The sequence below is a fragment of the Simochromis diagramma genome, unplaced genomic scaffold, assembly GCF_900408965.1.
Source record: "Simochromis diagramma unplaced genomic scaffold, fSimDia1.1 OVJJ01000323.1, whole genome shotgun sequence".
Classification (NCBI taxonomy): domain Eukaryota; kingdom Metazoa; phylum Chordata; class Actinopteri; order Cichliformes; family Cichlidae; genus Simochromis; species Simochromis diagramma.
This window is the reverse complement of record NW_024386770.1, coordinates 981,265-1,004,474: the sequence shown is the minus strand read 5'-3', so window position 1 is coordinate 1,004,474 and position 23,210 is coordinate 981,265. Positions and strand designations below refer to the sequence as shown.

Here is a 23,210-nt window from a genome sequence, read left to right as displayed (position 1 = left end):
AGCTGCAGGGTAGCTTCTGAGTGCTGTGTTGTGTGTGTTTAAGTGTTGTGGTTGAGGTGTCGTATGGCTTGGTGGTAAAAACTAAGAACGGTGGTAAGAACTGAAAATAAAATAAACAAATAATAATAACAAAGTTCAATCAAATGGACCAAGGCCGTGATGATCCACAAGTAAATCTGTTGGGCATCTTCCTTGGCCTTCAGACAGAAATTCTGATGGCTAAAGAACCAAACGGGATGGGCAAAAACAAAGAAGAATGTTTGCATTGCTCATTAGTGATCAGTGTCGTGTGACACTGCAACTGAGTGTCACATGACACTGTAAGGTTGCGAGGACAGAACTAATAAATTGTATGCAATGTCAGACCAACTCTGTAGAAGAGCTCTGCCAACAGTGGGCAAACACAGATCCTGACCTGATGACTGCCAGTAGAAGGAACAGTAAAATCTTTTTGTGGGACTGGGATTTTTATCAACCACCAGGCTTTTGTGAGACATTTTAATGTTTTTTTCTCCTTTATGAATACAGCAATTATTGGGATTCTGTGCTACATTGACTTCAACAGATTTATGTTTTACATGTCATAAATTTTCTGCAATGTCAAATGTATCTCAGTCTTACACTAACATGTCTATTGAAGTGCAGTATCAGGACCTACTGAGGGTAATTATTGTTTCCACTCTGTCAACAGTTCCATCTTTTATTTTTCTCTTCCTTAATGGGACCATGTTGTTCACACTGAGGAGTAAGCCGGTGTTTCGTGACACTCCCCGTTACATTCTTCTGTATAACCTCCTTTTTGCAGACACTGTGCAGCTGGCACAGAGTCAGGTTCTTTTCCTGCTCTCTATTTTTAGAGTAAAATTGCCGTATCCTGTATGTGTATGTCTCAGCTTGTTGGCCAATCTCACCACTGGGATCTCCCCTCTCACCCTTTCGGTGATGCCTCTGGAGAGATATGTAGCTGTGTGCTACCCACTGAGGTATCCTGCCATCATCACCATCAGAAACACAGAGGCTGCTATCGTTGTGATTTGGATTATCAGTTCACTAAATAATCTCACTCGACTCGTCTTTTTTTTCCCATTTGAAGTGTTGAAAAACCTGCAGATGAAAGACAGTTGTTCTAAAATAGCTCTGTTACTCGGAACAAGGTCTGATCAATATGACACCGCTTTCACATGTTTAGTGTTTGTATCAGCTGGTGTGGCAGTCGTTTTTTCTTATATCGGTGTGATATTAGCTGCCAGGTTGGCCTCTGCAAACAAAGCTTTAGCACGTAAAGCTCGAAACACACTACTGCTGAATATGATGCAGCTGTGCCTGAGTCTCTCCTCTACTATTAATAACCCTTTGCTCGCTGCCCTTTCAAGAGCTGTAACAATGACAATATTTTCATGGGTTCAGAATGTATTTTATTTGTGCTTTATTATCTTACCCAGATGCCTGAGTTCTCTAGTCTATGGGCTAAGAGATCAGACCATCAGACCTGTCCTCATGTACCACCTATGCTGTCATCAGAAACGAAGTCAGTAACTTGCAATATTTCACCTGGAATCTGAAATGGTTTAATAAAAGTAAGCCTCAGATTATCTGCTGGGTTTCTGCAAGATGTATGTTACGACCCGGCTCTGCTAGGCGACAGCGGATGTAACATGGGCGATCGTGGCTCAAGAGTTGGGAGTTCGCCTTGTAATCGGAAGGTTGCCGGTTCGAGCCCCGGCTTGGACAGTCTCGGTCGTTGTGTCCTTGGGCAAGACACTTCACCCGTTGCCTACTGGTGGTGGTCAGAGGGCCCGGTGGCGCCAGTGTCCGGCAGCCTCGCCTCTGTCAGTGCGCCCCAGGGTGGCTGTGGCTACAATGTAGCTTGCCATCACCAGTGTGTGAATGTGTGTGTGAATGGGTGGATGACTGGATGTGTAAAGCGCTTTGGGGTCCTTAGGGACTAGTAAAAAAAAAAAAAAAGCGCTATATAAATACAGGCCATTTAACATAAATGAGCCCAGAGACCAGGAGGTTAGATAAAAAGAAAAACATGAGGTTTATTAACACAACTGAAAACCGTTAGTGAAACAACTCACTAGGCAATAGAGGGATTTTAGACAAACATAACAAACAACTCAAGTAACACTACTAACACCAGTAGAACACTATTCATCTAAACATCTCACGGGAGGCAACTCAAAACAAAGGCTCAAATGGCAAAGGCAGGAGGGACAGTCTACACAGTCTGTTCGAATCAACAAGTCCCTCCTCGAATGAAGAATCCTCAGCCTTTTATATTCTCAGGTAATTGCGGGCAGCTGTGTCATTGGTATGTCGTACTCAAGGCTCCTGCAGCAGCCAATGGTGTGAGTGGTCTGACACGCTCGGATCTGCATGAAGTTGGGGCGGGCATAGGTCCGGGCCAGCCAATCCCCCGTGAGTCCTGGAGCACTTTGATTTCCATAGAGGAAGGCGGGGCCACCTGAGGCCAGAGGCCGTAACAATGTATACCGCTCATATTAAACTGATCCAGACTGGAGTACACTGTTAATTATTTTCAAATATAAAATTTCAGCTTTTCGCCAAACTCTTCCTTGTTCTTGATCCTGCTGCTGATCGGAAAATTAAAGTCATTGCCGAAGTAAACTGTCACATACCTCGACTTCGACTCAGACCAATGACTAACCTTTTTTTTTTTTCAGAATTAGTGTTTCCATCATACCACCGGGCCTAATATAGACATTTGCTATATATAGACAGTTTTCACCTCCATAACACCATCATGCTTAACAAGCATGATTTAAACACTTGCCATTTTCATGAGGGACATCATCAGGTGTCACTCCCATCATGTGTTGTGTCACTCTTTCCAACCAACGCAGAGCGATACTGAGGATACAAATATATCTACACTCCCCACTCCCAGTTCAACAGTCACTTATATTTTTCCACTCAGCTAATCATTCCCCTTGGCCAACCCGTACTCCAGAGATGTGAGATGCACATTCTGCCTAATCACATTTTCATATATAAAGCTGGAGGAGAAATCATAGAACCGTTAGAAACCAATTTGAATTTGTGTGTACACCTTCAAATTCAAGATATGAATCATATCTATATTTTATCATCTGAGAAGAAATCTCCTTCATCAAAGAAGTGAAAACACAAGGAAGAGAGGGTGCATGACTGGCACCTGGATAAAATCTCATCCTATACTGCCTTACCTCAACCCTGATCTTCTGAAGTCATCGCATGACAAGGTTGAATTCAGAGGTCAAATCCAAGCTAACATTGTGCCAGCTAATGTTATGCACCCCCAAAAAATTCATTTAAAAAAATCACACTTTCCCTCTGCAAACAGATGGATTACGTTCTCACATCGAATGGGAGTCCATTCACCAAGTGTCCAAATCCAACAATGTTAAAGCCACTACAAATGCTAGCTAAGTCCTGCAAAAACAGGAGCATGTGCGACCATGTCTGAAGCGATGTTGGTGCTGTTCCTTCTTTTGTCTTTTGTGGTGAAGAGAGAGCTGTGCATGAAAGCGAAGCAGTCAATTTAGTCATTGATGTGCCTACCCTCGCCTATGGTCACAAGCTCTGGTAGTGGCAGAAAGAAGGAGATCACATCGACAAAGAGCAGGAACATGTTTTCTCCAAAAGGCAGCTGGGCTGTCTCCTAGAGATAGGTGAGAAGTTACAGAGGAGCACAGAGAAGAGCTACTACTTCTCCCAAATACATTTGTTGTCATTTACATTCTTTTAAATCATAATCACAACACAAACTACCCAAATGATCCCGATCAAAAGTTTACATACCCTGGTGATTGGCCCTGATAACTTGGGCACAACTTCACACAAAAGGGTTAGAAAGGCTATTAAAGGTAACCATCTTAACCTGTGATCTGTTTGCTTGTAAATAGTGAGTGTGTATAAAAAGTGACTTTCTGGACTCTGGCCCCCTGATAGACCCTTGCATTTTCATCCAGTCTTTCACTGATAGTTTTGGGGTTCTAAGTCATGCGAAAAGCAAAAGATTTGTCAAAGGGTCTGCAGGAAAAGGTAGTTGAACTCTATAAAACAGGAAAGATATAAGAGAAAATAGCAAAGGAATTGAGAAGGCCAATCAGCAGTGTTCAAACTCTGATTAAGAAGTGGAAAATTAGGGGTTCTGTTGAAACCAAACCATGGTTAGGTAGACCAACTAAAATTTCAGCCACAGAAAAATTGTTCAGCATGCAAGTAAACAGCCACAAATAACTTTGTGGGAAATACAAGACTCTCTGAAAAATAAAAATAAAAAGTGGTGTGGCTGAAAAAGAGGAACTTGTACTTGTACCATATAAGGAATGTTTGTATCAAAACTGTGTGACGTGTAAAGTACCAAAATAACACCTATATGTGAGACGTTCTTAGATTCTAATGTTAGAGATTCTGCAACTGGCGTTTGGGCTGTGCATGGGTCTCTCTCTTCCGGAAGATGATTTAATAAAAAGAGATATAAAATGTTTTGACCACTCTGAGACGTCTGAGACGGGTTTTCTCTGTTCTATGATGGGGACAAAAGAATCGGGGTTTAATACTAGCCCTCCACCTCTGCCCAAGGTCCTAGGGGTGCTAAAAAAGGTACATTCCAGTGGAAGAAATTCCGATAGAGAGACGGACTCACCGGGGCAAATCCAGGTTTCTGTCAGGAATAGGAAGTCCCGCTCGGATGAGAGAAAAAATCATTCAAGACAAAGGACTTGTTCGCCAGCGATCTGGTATTAAGCACAGCCATCTGGATCGTAGTCATCTCATTGTTGTTCGGAGCACGCCTCAGCAGGCGTAAGTTGCTATGGTTCACGCCACCTCCACGAGCCCGCATCCAGCTTCTAGTAGGTAGATGATCGGCCGGCAACTCTGAGTGAGCATGTTGTCCGACCTGGCGGGTCCATCGATGACAGAATAGTCTGATGGTGTGCTGGTCATGAGAAGAAAATAGGGGTTGAAAGATATCCGAAATGGCATGGTGGTTGATTACTCCATGTAATTTTAAGTAGGCTTTGATGCGAGTCCGGACGCTGCTCCGCTTTCCCCGTCGTCTAGAGCGTTTCTTAACGGGGAGGAAAAAAGGCAAGCAGCGTACGCATGCAGTCGTGTCTGGGGAAAACGGGGTGAAATTTCCCGGTTTCTAGTACGGGTTTGCTGATTGATGCTTCAGAGGTCGGAGATCGAACAGTGTTTGACGATCATAAACAATTAGTGTGGTAACATCCAGGAAACATATGGAAAATAAAATAGCCAACAACAGATAGAACTTGGGGAAGCGGAGACGGCTTGCCGTGCATACTGGCGCCATCTTGGTTTCATTCAAACCTAAAAGTATGTCTAAACAACAGTTTTTCAGTAACTTTCCACTAGAACATGGTCCCCTGTCATCTACTTTCTCCCAGGCTAGCATGAGCGAAAGTCTACAGCATTCTACCCCCCAAGGACACGTAGTTTAATGCCTTTATTTTCAGGGCCGTGTCCACTTAATACTACCCTATATGGTTATATGGCATTTTAGTTAATATAAAGCATAGAATTGTAGAATTGAGGCACTTCAAATAATTTTATCCCAACAGTGCCCACTCCAGGTCGGGGACAAGTTTCTGCCCCAAGTGGAGGAGTTTAAGTAACTCGGGGTCTTGTTCATGAGTGACAGGAGAAGGGAGCGGGAGATTGACAGATGGATTGGTGCAGCGGCCGCAGCAATGTGGACGCTGTACCGGTCCATTGTGGTGAAAAGAGAGCTGAGTGTGAAAGCGATCTACGTCCCTACCCTCACCTATGGTCACGAGCTGTGGGTAGTGACCGAAAGAACGAGATCGCGGATACAAGCGTCGGAAATGGGCTTCCTCCGAAGGGTGGCTGGCCTCTGCCTTAGAGATAGGGTGAGAAGTTCGGCCATTCGGGAGGGGCTCAGAGTAGAGGCAAGGCAGACCCAGGACACGCTGGATAGATTATATCTCTCGGCTGGCCTGGGAACGCCTTGGAGGAGGTGGCTGGGGAGAGGGAGGTCTGGGCTTCTCTGGTTGGTCAGCTTCCCCTCGTGACCCGCCCGCAGATAAGCGGAAGAAAATGGATGGATGGATGGATGGATGGATGGATGGATGGAGGTGCGGCAAAAGCAAAAGCACGATCCCCTCTAGTCTTCCATCGGGACATTGGTTGCACTAAGAGCCACTGACTAGAGGATCTAAGTGCTCTCTTGTGGGTGTATAGGTCAAGGAGGTTGATTAAGTAGCTGGGTGCCAAGTTATTTAAAAATTTAAAATAACTTTAAAATTTAAAAGTGTAATATGATCATGTCTTCTGGTGCCGCTTAAAAGACATGCTGTGGCATTTTGGACTAGTTGCAGGCGTTGGATGTAGGAAAGTTGAAGGCCTAGATAAAGAGAATTGCAATAGTCCAATTTCGAAGTAATAAGAGCATGAATGAGCTTTTCTAGGTCTTTATGTTGTATATAGGGTTTGCCTTGGAAATTTGGCGTAGTTGGTAAAAGCTGGTTTTCACCACTGCAGACACTTGCTTGTCTAATTTGAGGGAACTATCCAGCACTACTCCAAGGTTTCTAACAGTAAAGGAAAGATGACTGGTATAGGATCCCAGGATATCCGATAGCTGTTCCACGGGGATGTGACTGTCAAAAATGCTAATTTCTGTTTTGTTTTCATTAAGGGTGAGAGAGTTGTGCAGTAGCAAGTCTTTAACATCACACAGGCAGTTTAACAAAAGCAATAGAAGGGACTGGAGATCCAAATTCAGGGGGAAATAGATTTGGATATCATCTGCATAGCAATGGAAGGCAATATTATGTTTCCATGAAAATTTATCCAACAGCGAGGGAGGATAAGAAGGACAGACGCAACAACATTGTCATCCCCTATGTAGCCGGTGTATCAGAAAAACTCAGGAGAGTTTTCTCCAAGCATGACATCCCGGTGCATTTCAGACCCAGCAACACGCTCAGACAAAAACTGGTTCATCCCAAAGACAAAACACCAAAACACAGACTTAACAATGTGGTGTTTGCTGTACAGTGCAGCGAGGAATGCCCAGACCTCTACATCGGAGAGACCAAACAGCCACTTCACAAGCGCATGGCACAACATAGAAGAGCCACCTCCACAGGACAAGACTCAGCAGTCCATCTGCATCTAAAGGTCAAAGGTCACTCTTTCGAGGATGCCAATGTTCACATTTTGGACAGAGAGGACAGATGGTTTGAAAGAGGAGTGAAAGAAGCATCTATGTCCACTGTGAGCGACCATCTTTGAACAGAGGCGGGGTTTACGACACCAACTGTCTGCCATCTATAATCCAGTTTTGAGTTCCCTCCCCAGACGCCTTAACGCCCATTCACATCCTGGGCCATCTGACCTCAGGAATTCACATGATAGGGTGGAGCCAGGTTTCACAATGAGCTCACCCGAAACCCTGGCTGATTGTGACCCACACCCAGTTTCACACCTCGGCTCAGGCGATTAGAGGATCATCAGGGGGTCCACTGACCCTCTTTGGGGGGAAACTCCCACTAAGTTTAAATCTGGGACTCTCCACCAGTGAACTGAAGAAGCTTCTCGGATGAGAGGTGAAACGTCTTCAAGCAACTTAAAGAATTCCAGATGCTTTTCTTTCCAAGCTCCTTTGACTTTAAACAATATGGAATCAACTTAACAGGCTATTAATATATTACTCCTATACTATAATGTTCACGTTATCATGTCCTTGGGGCGGGGAGGGGGGTTGTAAGGAAACTGGAAAAAAATAATGCAGACATGTGATAGTCACATGAAAAGGTGTGACTACAGAGCGTATATACACAATGTGTGGGTAAGAAAATCTTGCTGTCCAGTGCCGTTTAGCTGAAAGCAGCCACAGCCCTCTAACCTATTAATTTCCTGCAGGAGGAGGATGACCTGAAAAGAGCTCTGTGGATCTTTCTGTTTTAAATGTTGGAATACTTTTTTGTGTTTTATTTCCACTGAAGATGTTAAAAACTGAATTTCTTTATTGAAATGTTACTTGCAAATCTGTCTCTGACCAATGTTACTGCTAACCAGCAGTATCAAGGGGTTTTGGAAAGAGTTTTATTTTCCACTCTGACTACACTGCCATGTTGTTTATTTCTCTGCATTAATGGAATCATGCTTTTTACTTTAAGGAGCAAAGCTTTGTTCTGTGAGACGTCGCGATACATTCTCCTGTATAACCTTCTGTTTGCAGACACAGTACAGATGGCACTGAGTCAGTTATTGTATATTATTGCTGCTTGTAGGATAACACTAACATATCCTGTATGTGGTTTTCTCACCATGCTTGCCAATCTTACGACTGTGGTCTCTCCTGTCACGTTGGTGGTGATGTCTCTGGAGAGATATGTCGCTGTGTGCTACCCACTGAGGCATGCTAGCATCATCACTATCACCAACACAGGTGTGGCCATCATTGTGATCTGGGCCATCGGTTCACTAAATATCTTGACTCGAGTTCTTCTGCTGTTAGAGTTTCCTTTTGAAGCCCTTGATAGTCTGCAGATGAAAGACTTTTGCTCTGAAATAGCAATGTCTGGTGGGTCTATGTCTGATGATTACGACAAAGCCTTCACATGTGCTCTGTTTATTTCAGCAAGTGTGGCAATCACATGCTCTTATATTGGTGTTATAGTAGCAGCCAGGTCGGCCTCCACAGATAAAGCTTCAGCCCGTAAGGCTTGTAACACACTGCTGCTACATCTGGTGCAGCTGGGTCTCAGTCTTTCTTCAACCATTTGTAACCCACTACTCACAGCACTTGCAAGAGTTTTAACAAGGATAGTGTTTGTGCGCATCCACAATGTTTTTTATGTTTGTATTTTCCTTTTCCCCAGATGTCTGAGTTCACTGATTTATGGTATCAGAGATCAAAGCATCAGACCTGTGCTCATATATTATCTTTGCTGTCGACTGAAATACTCAGTCATACAGCCGAGACTGAAGGCTGCGATCGAAGTAGAGTGTTAGTCAGAGTATACACCACGCTTACAAGCATACAAACCTCAAAGTACCGTACTGCAATTCTGGATAACTCCTTCTGTTACTGACTTGACTTTTGAATTTTTATTGAAAACCATACAGTTGTCAAATGACACACGTGAGGAATTGTTTGCTGCTGTTTACTAAAGGAACATAATTCTTTATAATTCTCTCAAATGATTACATGCTTTGGTAAAACAGGAAAGAGCGTCACATTTGTGTAACCCCGTAATCTGTGTACAGCCACTCTATCTCAAGCACTGCTCAGGCAAAGAAATTGCAGCAATTTTTAATTAGATGTAATTGGCCTACATCTGTCCTACTTCTAAACCCGCAGTTTAGCCTTGGAATTACTGCAGGTGTCCTAGAGGGTTTTCTTTCAGTTCCAAGTTGTGCAAATAAATTCAGCACTTTGGAAAACTAAAGGTGCTTTGTGTTGGTAAAGTTGTTCTCTGCTATCAGTCTTGAATAATTTGGTGAATTTTCAATCAACAAAAAGTCTTAAATAGTTTGATCACAGACTTTTTGTATATTGTATGGTATTCACCCCATTACATAAATCTCCTTGAGGTGACTTTTGTGACTTTGTGATATATATATAGCTGTACTTTGTTTATTTACAGCTGGCAAAATGGCATAGATTATAGCGTCAACATGTGAGCATACCTTAAATAACCCAGCCTTACAGGTCTGCAGTTGAAAGCTTTTATTCAGGCAGCAGTGTGAGGTGAAGGATTCTCTGCAAGATACATGTAGATGTCACCAAACAGGGGCTGTGGGACAGTTGCAGAGCATGATGTCCCATCATCACACTGTAAACAAAACATCCACCAGGCTTGTTTGTTGGCAAAATTGATGATTCTCCTATCAGGGATCAGTAGCCTGTGTTAACCTGTGGTATAAGCAGCAGTCACTGAAATATTACTGTTTCAGATAAGAAATCTAGCACATAAAAGCCAGGGTGGGAGGGATCTCTGCAAACTGACTTAGCTCTGCAAGTGTGAAGCTCAACAAAAATCATCTCCCAGCTGGGAGATAGAAAACGCTGTCTGGGTCTTGCTGGACGTTGCTGGTCAGAGTCCACACATTAGCAGAGTGCTTCTTGGTCCCACTGACCCATGTGGACAGTGACTGTGGAGAACTGTTCTGGAAAACAGAGAAGAGAATTAAAATAACAAAAAGCCAAACAGGATTTCCACAAAGACTCTCTTGGAATCAGCAATCAAAAAATCACTGGTTCATATTAAATATGAACAGGTTCCTTAAATGTACGCAGTTCAGATCTGATTTAATTTAATTTCCTTCACACAGCACATTCGTCCAGGCTGACAGGTAAACATAGAATTAATCTCAGGTAACATGACTCATAGTAGAGTTTCAGTAAGAAAGATTGCAGGCTCTAATATTATTACCACACAATCCAAGGACACACCAACAGCTCAGATTTGTAGAACTATTTAAACAAATGTCTTCTGAATATTCAATTCAGGTTCACAGTGGGAGGGGGGGGGGTCGTGGAATTTTTTAAATAAAGTCTGCAACACAGAAAGAGCTGTGATCAAGCTATTTATTACTGCGCCAACACACATCAAACATCACAGTTCAGTCATGTCAGCGCTGCCACAGAAGTGGTGCTCCTGCTCCTTTATGCATTCCAAGGAAGAGGGAGGAAGTTACAAACTGATCACACCACACTTCATGTGTCTCGCTATGAAACCTAACGGATCAATGGTTGTGCTGTTTTGTGGCCTTATCAGCACCTGTAAAGGGAGTTGTTTTCTCAAACTGCTGACGCTGAAGTAAGTTCATCTAGTTTTAGAAACTTTCACTGAACAGTAACAGTGTCACAACTAAGCATATGCATAAGCACTTAAATACTTTAAATGAGAATAACAGAACATTTCTATTAAAAAGGCTAGAGCCTGTCCCAGTAGTCATAGGTAGAGCACATCTGGACAGGTCACCAGTCTGTCAGAGGACTAACACAGAGACAGACATCAGAGTAACAAATCTATTTAAAATTAATGTAAGTTTGCTGCAGCTGTATGTATGAACATGTGTTTCTCTGCTCACAGTCCACCTCTCAGGAACCTGCAGTTCACTTTTAGTCAACTTTAAACAGACCTCACAAAAGGCTGATGTGGCTGGATCAGTAGTCTGATTTAAGTACGATACCTTTGGCCAGGGATTAATCTGGTGCATCGCTTCACTGAAGTCTTACGTATTTTCCCCACACCTGAATAAAAAATACTGATATATACAAATAACAGCTTCAGCTGATGCAGCCTGACTCAATCCTAGATGTTCAGCACACAGAGACACAGAGGTGCCGTTTAAAGTTTAGTGATAACCTGAGTCACTGATCATTTACAGTATTACAGAGTCTGGCAGTCTTTGCATGATGTCCACGTCACTGTACGTTTCTAGCTGACTCTCAGGTGTGACAGGTGTGCCAGCAGGAAAGAGTAATAATAACCTGCATCCTGAGGTTTGTCATGCAGGATTAAAGGAGCCAGGCTTTGTTCACACAGCTAGGATTGTATTTTACACTGACCCTGGGTCAGTATAAGTATCATACAGTTTAAACGAAGCACTGAAACTTGCACATATTTATTACAGATGCACTGAAGCTAATCGAGATATTTGCTGTCAATCTGTGGCTGCGATTAAACACTTTACTGGAAACTTTATTAACTAGTAACTTCATCAGTCATGACAGAAGCTAATATTTCTGTGCTAACATCGTTTAACCAGTAACAGCTTTCCTCCAATATAAGCTAACGTTTACACCGTAACTTTAAGCTAGCACCATAAAGACGGTAAAACACGTAATAACATCTACAAATGCATCTTAAAGCTGTTATATTAGCACTCGGTGTATTACTAACATAACCACATTAACATTGCTGACACTCGCTGACTTTTAATAGTCATTCTATAAATGCTGTCCGTTTAAATGGTCTTACCTGTAAACACTGCATATCCACCGGATTCCAGCCAGAGTGGGTTCTGGAGTCTTCCACGCTCCTGTTACTGATCCTCCATCTGGATGGATGATAACAACCTTCTGAACAATCTAGCAGGAGATGGCCCATATCTATGGGACTGATTTGTGCTAATAACGCCCATTGTATGGACTGATAACAGCCGAAGTGGGTGAATTGTCACTACCCGATCCGTACCGGAAACCCGATCGGTACCCCGCATGCGCAAATCTTACGTCACTTCCTCTCTTTGCCAACATTGCGACATTCAATATATTTGAATGATACGGTTAGCGCCCAGTTAGCTCCTAGCATTTCTCAACAGCTCTGCCTCCTTTTCGACTGCCCGGGACATTCAAACAATGGATAATCCGTATACAAAGAAATTCATGCTTTTCTCCTCAACAGAGAGCGCCCCCGATTGAGCAACAGCACCGTAAAATAAGAAGAATGGCGCCTAATTACAGAGTTAATAATGCAGACTTTGTAATATCTCACGTGTAGATTCATCAGCCAGATTAAGTGTTTACTGACAATTGACAGTGATAGCGCACATCATCATCACTATTCCAACAATCCTCTCCTCACAGACAAGCATAAACACACTCGACTATCGCTAAATCAGATTTACCACACGTTTGTAATGACGATAATTCAGTTTATAATAGGGTTTATTCGCTCGGTCAGCAGGTGGCGGTATCCTCGTACACAGGGGAGTAAACTGCCATTAAACGAACAGAAGAAGAAGAAAACATCTGCACATGCGCGGTACGGATCAGGTAGACCCGATTTGTACGGTCAGACTTTACACATGCGCAGTAAGGATCGGAGAGTCCTGATCCGTAACTTTCTTTTTATTTTTCGTTTTTGTCTACATTGTACTGAAATGCTTCATTATTGCAAACATTTTAAGATATACTTGTTATTCTTAACATCTTAACAGATAGTCAAAGGAGCTTGCAAAGAAAAGCATCTGGACTTCTTTAAGTTGCTTGAAGACGTTTCACCTCTCATCCGAGAAGCTTCTTCAGTTCTAAGGTCAAATGGTGGAGAGTCCCAGATATAAACCTAGTGGGAGTTTCCCCCCACAGAGGGACAAAAGGACCCCCTGATGATCCTCTAATCGCCTGAGCCAAGGTGTGAAATTGGGTGTGGGTCCCAATCAGCCAGAGTTTCGGGTGTGTTCATTGTGAAACCTGGCCCCACCTTATCATGCGAATTCCTGAGGTCAGATGGCCCAGGGTGTGAGTGGGCGTTAAGGCGTCTGGGAAGGGATCTCAGAACTGGATTATAGATGGCAGAGAGTTGGTGTCGTAAACCCCCACCTCTGTTCAAAGATGGTCGCTCACAGTGGACATAGATGTCTTCTTTCACTCCTCTTTCAAACCATCTGTCCTCTCTGTCCAAAATGTGAACATTGGCATCCTCGAAAGAGTGTCCTTTATCCTTAAGATGCAGATGGACTGCTGAGTCTTGTCCTGTGGAGGTGGCTCTTCTGTGTTGTGCCATGCGCTTGTGAAGTGGCTGTTTGGTCTCTCCAATGTAGAGGTCTGAGCATTCCTCGCTGCACTGTACAGCATACACCACATTGTTAACAATGTACAGTATGCACTGTACCGCGGTACAGTATGCACTGTACAGCATACACCACATTGTTAACAATGTGGTGTATGCTGTACAGTGCAGCGAGGAATGCTCAGACCTCTACATTGGAGAGACCAAACAGCCACTTCACAAGCGCATGGCACAACACAGAAGAGCCACCTCCACAGGACAAGACTCAGCAGTCCATCTGCATCTTAAGGATAAAGGACACTCTTTCGAGGATGCCAATGTTCACATTTTGGACAGAGAGGACAGATGGTTTGAAAGAGGAGTGAAAGAAGACATCTATGTCCACTGTGAGCGACCATCTTTGAACAGAGGTGGGGGTTTACGACACCAACTCTCTGCCATCTATAATCCAGTTCTGAGATCCCTTCCCAGACGCCTTAACGCCCACTCACATCCTGGGCCATCTGACCTCAGGAATTCGCATGATAAGGTGGGGCCAGGTTTCACAATGAACACACCCGAAACTCTGGCTGATTGGGACCCACACCCAATTTCACACCTTGGCCCAGGCGATTAGAGGATCATCAGGGGGTCCTTTTGTCCCTCTGTGGGGGGTCACTCCCACTAGGTTTATATCTGGGACTCTCCACCATTTGACCTTAGAACTGAAGAAGCTTCTCAGATGAGAGGTGAAACGTCTTCAAGCAACTTAAAGAAGTCCAGACGCTTTTCTTTGCAAGCTCCTTTGACTACGATGACCTGGATGACTGAGAACCTTCACAGACATCTTAACAGATACTCTGACCCATAACTATCGTAAAACGCTACGACCGGAAGTAGAAACCTTTCGCGCATGCGGGATACCGATCGGGTTTCCGGTACGGATCGGGTAGTGACATGAATGAAGTCACCCAGTAGCTAGCTGTGCCATTACCCAGCATACACCACTCCCTCCATAAATGCAATAAACGATACAAAAGTAACAGCCTATAATTAATTTATCTGCTGTATCTGCTGTTTCTCAGGTAGTTGCTTACATTATATAATTTACTGTGTTCAGTATACGTCACTACAATGTGATTTCGGAAATATATAAATACAACAGGACAACAGGCTCTTCCACGCAATCTCTTGTCGTCAATAAGCAAAGTTTAGGGAGCTCTATAGTACCCAATGAGAGGACCCTGCACGCCAATTCCCGACGCGAGGGGGGTACCCTGCGCGTCGAGAAGTGAAGCAGAGGGAGCCTGACCATGCGTCACACGTTTGACGAGTTGGGAGTGAGAACGTGTTGGTGTGGCACTGAGGGGCCATGTTCACATGTGGAGAGACTGTGTGAACCAATCAGTCAGTGTGATAAATTAGATTACATCATCTGTTACTGGCCTGCTAACCATGCTGACAAATAACTGTGTCACATGAGCTCTGTGTTGTAAAGGAAATAATATATATGACATTCAAATGCAGGCAAACCTGGCAGACCAGCCCTCCATAGGACCAAGCACAGACTAAAGCCTGATAATTACCTGCACGGGTAAACAACTGGAGTTTTAAACCAGAATTTATAAGGATAGAAACTTATTGCATTCTTCTTGTCTAATGATATCAATGTTTCTTTTGATATGTCTGATATATCTCAGACCAACATCTCTGTTGGACTGCATGACCTAGAAAGAGGTTTGCTCTCCTCCCTGACTACATTACCATGCTGTGTTTTCTTCTGCATTAATGTGATCATGTTGTTCACCTTGAGGAGTAAATCAGTGTTTCGTGAAACCTGCCGTTACATTCTCCTGTATAACCTCGTTCTTGCAGACACGCTACAGATGGCAGTGAGCCAGATACTATACATGATGTCTATTTGTAGAATAACGTTACCTTATCCTGTCTGTGGTATTCTTGTCATGTTTGCTAATCTCACCAATGAAATCTCTCCTCTCACTCTGGTGCTGATGTCTCTGGAGCGATATGTAGCTGTGTGTTACCCACTCAGGCACGCTACTATCATCACCATCAGAAACACAGAGGTGGCCATTATTACGATTTGGATCTTTTGTTCACTGAATATTCTCATTCGAGTTCTGCTGCTGTTAGAATTTCCATTTGAAGAGCTGCAGAGTCTGCAGTTGAAAAGATATGTTTGTAATACATTTCTCATGTTTCTCACACCTGTATCTCATGAGTATGACAAAGCTTACACTTGCTTTCTGTTTGTGTCAGCTTTTGTTGGAGTCACTTGCTCCTATATAGGTGTTATGTTGGCAGCTAGATCGGCCTCCACAGACAAAGCTTCAGCCCGGAAGGCTCGTAACACCCTGCTGCTACATCTGGTGCAGCTCGGCTTCAGCCTCTCTTCAACTGTGAACAATGCATTACTTTTACTCACCTCAAAAACAGTTTCAAATAGAGTGTCTGTGCTCATACAGAATGCTCTTTACGTCCTTCTTTTTATTCTCCCCAGATGTCTGAGTGCACTTATTTATGGTCTCAGAGACCAGACCATCAGACCCATCCTTGTTTATAATCTATGTTGTCAACTGAAACTTTTAGCTGTCACGGCGGAGGCTAAGATTTACCCTTAGAGTACATTTGGAAAGAAGCAATGAATGTTTCTGTACGCTCATTAAACTCTGTCACACTGTCTACTAAGTGACTATCCTAAATTAACTAGAAGCTCCTCCTCCTGTTTTTTTCCTTTTAAGAATAACATGTTGTTTTTTACAGTAGTTCTTTAGAATCCAGCGATACAAGCCTGTCCTTGTTATAATTTTAATAATCCTCCATTAGTTGCAGTCAGAATGGATGGATGGTGATCTATCTATTTCTTTCCACTTATCCAGCTCAGGGTTGAGGGGCCTGTAACCTTTCCCAGCTTTGGTGGGATATGAGGCAGAGTACACCCTCAACAGATGATCAGTCTATCGCAGGACGAACAGAAACCTAATATGTATGTCTTTGGACTGTGGGAAGTGGGATTCAAACCGGGATCTTCTTGCTCTGAGGAAGCAGTGCTAACCCTGTCAGTCACAATAATTTGAAAAGTAAATGTTAAAGTTTCTTTGGTGTCTGTGAACTTAATACAAAAATGTGTGGTGTAACAGTGAATTTCACATACAAGCGTACAGTGCAAACACCATTTGAAATTAGGAGTCACCCTCTTAACCCTTTCCTCTTGTTGTGCTTCAGGATTTCTTCAGTATTTGGCTTCAGTTTTCAAGGACAGTACATTCACTGAGGAGGCTGTTTGGTTACAGTGAAGGCAGGATTTGTTTTGCTTTATTTCTGTTTAATCAAATTTAATTTTTAGAACAGGTCTGTGTAAGTGTGACGTCGTGGTTTCATGGCTGTTACTAACTCTCTTATTTACAGTTCTGCAGCTCTTACTGATTAAATATGTTGCTATCAAACAATATTCTGAGGCTCACAACTGTAATAACACAACACAGCTACAGTATAAAATATATTATAGTACATGATAAAAAAAACTATCAAAGTAAAGTAAAAATACTAGTCTCCATCCATTAATCTTCTTCTGCATATCCTGATTAATCAACCAAAGACCCAAGAAGACTTTGCCTCCACCCCAGCTGTAAAACTCAGAAACAGTCTTATTTGTTATCATCTATTGTCCACCTGGGCCTCACACAGAGTTTTTGTCTTAGTTAGACCCTACAATAATACATACAGAGAAAACCCCAAAAATCATATGACCCCTATGAGCAGCACTTTGGCGACAGTGGGAAGGAAAAACTCCCTTTTAACAGGAAGAAACCTCCAGCAGAACCAGGCTCAGGGAGGGGCGGGGCCATCTGCTGTGATTGGTTGGGGTGAGAGAAGGAAGACAGGATAAAGACATGCTGTGGAAGAGAGACATGATGATCCCGTACGCTGTTATGGCCTACAGGGCGACCAAGCACAGTGCTACAGGTTTCACCCCAAACTTCATGATGTTCGGCCAAGAACTGAATGAGCCAGTGGACCTTTTCGCAGCTTTACCTCCCAATCCAGACAACCAACCCTCAGCTCCAGAGTATGTGCAACAGATGCACAAGCGGCTAGAGCTGGCCCACCTCATCACCAGGGAAGCCTTGCTTGAGTCAGTCACGCACGCAAAGAGACAATATGACAATAACTGTTGCCACACACATTACAAGATTGGAGATCCTGTGTCGTATCTCATCAAAGGAACACGTCACCTCAAGAACAATGTCAAAAAGTTTCTTCCATCGTATGAAGGACCATTCATTGTCCTGGGGCATTTGGATGACCTAGTTTATCGGATCCCGAGGTCTAAAGAACCCAAGGTCTAAAGTGAAAGTTGTCCACCATGACGACCTAGAGCATTATCGCTGCCGTGAGCCCCTGGACAATACCTGGGTCCTGGATCGAGCTCATCATTGGTCACCTACGGAGGTCCCACCACCAACTTTAGAGGATCACCCAGCAGACCGTGATCTGGGTCTGCACAGTCTGCTCTCCACTGCAGCTGGCAATGTCCCCAGCTTCTCTCAGCCATCCATCTCAGTTGCAGCCGATCCCGCTCCGGTTGTGCTTGTCCCATTGTCCCCTTTCCATGTAGACCATGAGAATGGTGAGGGTGCGGTGGCTGAGCCAGGCCTTCTGGGCCAGCAGTTTCAACGACCAACTTGTCGGCGCAGAGCACCAGACCGGTATGGTGTGTGGGTCACTGAGCTCGATTTATCTACTATGGACAATTCCAAGTAGGACTGAAGATTCAGTTCGAGTTTTAAATCATTTCATTCTCCTGCAGTCTTAGCTACAACGGTTTAAGAGGGCTGTATCTTTTTTAAGAAAAAAAAGTAACTGAAAAACCTAAGGGGCTATCTACATGCACTTGTCCATTTGTATTTGTTCCTTCCTAGATGGTAGGATAAGTTAGTTATTCCCGGTCACCATGTAATAGTTACAATTGTGTAATTTCTTTCCTACTTTACGGCACTTGAAATGCTTTATTTTGTACATGTATGTACACCGTAGTTGAGCTAATGTTTTCTATGTCACTGGTGCACTAGTTAAAACTATGCCCACCTTATATGCAGTAATGGCTAACACATTTATCTCCCCTTGCGTCTCCCGACCACGGTCACGGGACCAACGGTGAGGAATGGTTAACAATGGGGTGGCTGTAGTTTAGGAGGTCGAGCAGGTCATTGGTGTTACGACCCCTGTCTGCTCCAGTCTGCATGTCAGATATCCTTAAGCAAGATGTTAACGCCAAGTGTCTCTCTGATGCATCCATCAGAATGTGAATGTTAGATAGAAAGCATGGAAAAGGTGCTTGTATGAAGAATCAGTCCATTTACCAAAGAGAAAGCCTTCTTCAGACAAAACCGGCTTCAGTTCATTGTTGGCTCTGGAGGTGTCACAGATTCATGCACCGTCTCTGTGGAACGGAGTACAACTGCTGCATGCAATCTGCTTAGCCACCAGCAGATGGCGCTACTTCTCCATCGATTCCTCAAACACAGACTTATCTTCTCTTATTGAGCAGGTTGTGCTGCTGATTTGTTTCCTGGGCTGCTTGAACCTCTGGTCACCTCGTCAGTGTCTCCCTAACAAAACAAGAATAAAAACAAAAACTAATCAAAAACCAAGATATCTGAAGCTCTGTGGTGAGAAACCCTGTGTTTCAAGTTAGAGTTCCTTATGTGGTGTGCATCAGAGAAGAGGATGACCTAAAGACTGTCTAACACTACTCTTAAGCATTTTTAGCACCTTGTTGGTGACACCTCTGCTCTGTTTCTGGCTTTTGTTAATAAAATCATCAGAAAGTTCCTGAACCACTCCAATGTTGGATAACACCTCCCACCCACTCCATGACATGCTGGTCAGTCACAGGAGCTCGTTCAGTGAGAGACTGAGATTACCCATGATGCACCACCGAACGACACAGGAAATCTTTCCTGCCTGTGGCTCCCTGTACAACGCATCCACTTAACACACTGGTTACTGCTACAACTACACGTTTCTTTTCCAGCTATTTATTTATGAGTGACTTATGTATGTATGTATATATATGTATATATTGTACTATTCTTAGTTAGCGTATTGTCTGTCTTGTCTTAATGTTGGTTTATGTTGGTTTATAATGGAGCACTGTAACAAAAAACAATTTCCCCCAGGGATCAACAAAGTATTCTGATTCTGATTCATCTTTGTCCACCTCAGTCACATCCTGATTTCCCTCCAGATCCTCTCTGATCACGAGCAGCATGAGTACTCCAGCCTACATTGGCTACAGCTGCACTCACTGCTAATTTACCTCTGTTGTTCCAAAGCAGGGGGTCTCAAACAAAAATTAGCTGTGGGCTCTGCTGGCACTGTTATCTCATGCGAGGGCCACTTTAGTGTTCAAGCAGTAGGAAAAACAAACAAACAAGAAAACACCCACAAATATTTCAGAAAATGTAGTGTTTTTTATAAAATTTCAAATATTGTATAACATGAAAAAAGTTCAAATCTGAACTCAATTTTTTTTCCTCCGTCTTAACTGAAGCCTTTCATTGAACTACCAAATAAACACACGGGCCATCTCTGTCTGTCCACACACGTGGCAGCACTTCTGCTATGGGGATCAGACTCTGCTTTCAGTCTGTGTAAGTATCAGGAGCAACGAGCGACCACGGCGTGGTGCCCTGGGAAAACAGAGCACCTCGGACTTCCTGCTGGGAGCAGGACTTCACACCAGACTTCAGAGCTGCCTGGTTCTCGATGATTCTGGATTTTTGAGAGTGTGGTGTTTGATTGTTATGATATCCGTAAGCATTTATGGTCCAGCTTCTTAAATGCTTCTATTAAAATGTCCATCTCAGTCCAAGTCGACTGTATTATCGACTGCTTCTCTCAATGACTATCGCCCTGTAGCCCTCACCTCAGTAGTGATGAAGTGCTTTGAACGCCTGGTCAGAGACTTCATCATTTCTTCACTACCAGACACACTGGACCCACTACAGTTCGCTTACCGTCCAAATCGTTCCACAGACGATGCCATCTCTCATCTCCTCCACACATCACTCACTTGGACACTAGAAGGGGGAATTATGTTAAAATGCTCTTCATAGACTACAGCTCTGCATTTAATACCATAATTCCCTCCACACTCACCACCAAGCTGGAGCATCTGGGACTCAGCTCATCTATGTGTCTGTGGATCTCCAACTTCCTAACTGGCAGACCACAGGCAGTAAGGATGGGCGGACATGTCTCAGCCTCCACCACTCTCAGCACTGGAGCCCCCCAGGGGTGTGTTCTGAGCCCCCTGCTGTACTCTTTGTACACATATGACTGTGTGGCCACTACCAGCTCCACCACCATCATCAAGTTTGCTGACGACACCGTCGTGGTGGGCCTGATCTCTGATAACAACGAGACGGCCTACCTGAAGGAGATTAGGAATCTGGAGAACTGGTGCCAGAGGAACAACCTCCTTCTAAACGTCAGTAAGACAAAGGAGCTGATAGTGGACTTCAGCACTAAGCAGGAGAGGAACTACCAGACCCCTGTCATCAACGAGTGCCCAGTGGAGAGAGTGGACAGCTTCAAGTATCTCGGAGTTCACATCACGCAGGACCTGTCATGGTCCTGTCACATCAACACCGTGGTGAAAAAGGCCCGTCAGCGTCTCTACCACCTCAGACGCTTGAGAGACTTCCAACTGCCCTCCAAGGTGCTCAGGAACTTTTACTCGTGCACCATAGAGAGCATCCTGACGGGAAACATCTTAACCTGGTTCGGGAACAGCACCATGCAGGACAGACGAGCTCTACAGAGGGTCGTGCGGTCAGCTGAGCGCACCATCCGCTCCGAGCTCCCTGACCTGCACTCAATCTACAGCAGGCGGTGCTGGACCAAGGCCAGGAAGATCGTGAAGGACCTCAGCCATCCCAACAACGGACTGTTCTCTCTGTTGAGGTCAGGAAAGCGATTCCGCTCCCTGAAGACCAACACAGAGAGACTGAGGAGGAGCTTCTTCCCGCAGGCGATACGGTCTCTCAATCACACCACCACACAGTACTGACCCACACATACAGTTCTTACACACACACTGGACTTTCTGGACATTGTTTTCACTTCATCACTTAAATCACTTTAAGCATATTTGCACTGCACAAGACATAATGTGGATTGCACAACACTGGTCACTATATTCTTCATTTCCAGTTAATACTTGTACAGCTGCTGTTATTGTGTATATATTTATTTATTTATTTATTTATATTTCTTCATACATTCTTATATAGTTCTATATTGTGTATTTTGTTGTACAGTTATTTTATTTTCAACTTTAATTTATATATTTTATCTTATTCTTTCCCAGTTAAATTTACCCTTCATTCTAAATTGTGTTGTACAGTTATTTCATTTTTTATATTCTTATATTTTATTCCTTCCTAGTTAAATTTACACTTTTTAATTTTTCATATTTATTTCCTATCTTATTCATAGCCCTTTCCTTTTTTTTTCTTTAGGTCACGAGCAGTTGTCCAAGCATTTCACTGCATATCGTACTGCGTATGACTGTGTACGTGACAAATAAAATTTGAATTTGAATTTATTAACTGACTCTGACGGAGCCTTTTCCTCTCTGACTGCAGCAGCTGTTACATCCTCCTCACACTGCTCTCACTCAGGTCTCTGGAGTGTGTTACTGAGGCGTGCCACCACCATCGGTATGGTTTGGTTCTGCAGATGAACAAATACGTCTGTTTCTCTCATACATCCTTACATTCGGTGTGTCTGCTGGTATTGTGTTAGACAGCCCGGCCTCCACAGACACAGCTTTGGCCCTGAATCCTCACTGCTGAGCTTCAGCCTTTCTTCAACTGTGAACCGTTTTTTACCTCAAAAACAGTTTCAAGAAGAGTGTCTGTGCTCGTGCAGAATGCTTCTACGTGTCTTATCGTTCTTTGCAGAGCTCTGAGCAGCCTTATCTATGAGCTCAGAGACCAGAGCATCAGACTCATCCTGAAGGCTGAGTGAAGGCTGAGGTCTGCCCTCAGGACATCAGGCCGATAGATACTTCTTGTTGTTGCTGTTACTTTTAAGAACAGTGTGCCCAGCTGTAGTTTTTCATGTCCAAATCCACAAACTGGTAGACAGTGCAGCTGTGTTTCTCCTGTTTCCGTGTCCACCTGCAGTCAGCCTGGTTTAATATGAACTTCGCTGTAGATTTTATCGAGACATGCAAAATAAAAACAAATCATTTCAAAACATTTCTGCACTAAGATAAGATAAGATGACCTTTATTAGTCCCACAGGTGGGAAATTTGTTTTGTTACAGCAAAAGTGCAAAGTTATGTAGCAGAAATTAGAAAACACTGGAATGCAATAAAATAAAATAAAATAAAATACTATATACAATAGAATAAAATAGAAATACAAATGCTATATACCACTGAGTAAGAAAATACAAAAGTACAACTTCGTCAGAAGAATTGCACATATAGCAGTCTTATTGCACGTGTGAGGGTTTGATCTGAAGAGACTATGTGACAAACAAACTGAGGACCTCATTGTGGAACTGATTATCATTTTTTCTAAACACAGCGTCTCTGTGGCCTTTAAACCCCAAAACACACTCTGCCAAAATTCGGTCCACCCCAAGGATCGGGTCCCCTGACACAA

The 23,210-nt window shown here is 43.5% G+C and overlaps 3 protein-coding genes and 1 long non-coding RNA gene across 4 annotated transcripts; 3 read left to right on the top strand and 1 right to left on the bottom strand.

Moving 5' to 3' along the window:
- The first annotated feature begins 554 nt into the window (after positions 1–554).
- LOC120737290 (odorant receptor 131-2-like) lies at positions 555–1,550 on the top strand. The gene has a single exon (XM_040037906.1). The coding sequence runs from the start codon at positions 598–600 to the stop codon at positions 1,534–1,536; it is 939 nt and encodes a 312-aa protein (XP_039893840.1). The 5' UTR covers positions 555–597; the 3' UTR covers positions 1,537–1,550.
- Positions 1,551–7,904: 6,354 nt separating this feature from the next.
- LOC120738028 (odorant receptor 131-2-like) lies at positions 7,905–9,015 on the top strand. The gene has a single exon (XM_040039050.1). It carries the CDS (start codon positions 8,032–8,034, stop codon positions 9,013–9,015), a length of 984 nt encoding a protein of 327 aa, XP_039894984.1. The 5' UTR covers positions 7,905–8,031.
- Positions 9,016–9,718: 703 nt separating this feature from the next.
- On the bottom strand, positions 9,719–12,048 carry LOC120737931. Its single transcript, XR_005696875.1, has 2 exons — positions 11,994–12,048; positions 9,719–10,173 (listed from the first exon to the last, which is right to left on the bottom strand). It is a non-coding gene; the product is annotated as an uncharacterized LOC120737931 (long non-coding RNA).
- A 2,917-nt stretch (positions 12,049–14,965) lies between these two features.
- LOC120738021 (odorant receptor 131-2-like) lies at positions 14,966–16,147 on the top strand. The gene has a single exon (XM_040039037.1). The coding sequence runs from the start codon at positions 15,188–15,190 to the stop codon at positions 16,145–16,147; it is 960 nt and encodes a 319-aa protein (XP_039894971.1). The 5' UTR covers positions 14,966–15,187.
- Positions 16,148–23,210: the final 7,063 nt, after the last annotated feature.

What these genes read in the sequence shown, in the direction of transcription:
- LOC120737290 (XM_040037906.1), top strand. Translation starts at nt 598, where the DNA reads ATGTCAAATGTATCTCAGTCTTACACTAACATGTCTATTGAAGTGCAG.
- LOC120738028 (XM_040039050.1), top strand. Translation starts at nt 8,032, where the DNA reads ATGTTACTTGCAAATCTGTCTCTGACCAATGTTACTGCTAACCAGCAG.
- LOC120738021 (XM_040039037.1), top strand. Translation starts at nt 15,188, where the DNA reads ATGTCTGATATATCTCAGACCAACATCTCTGTTGGACTGCATGACCTA.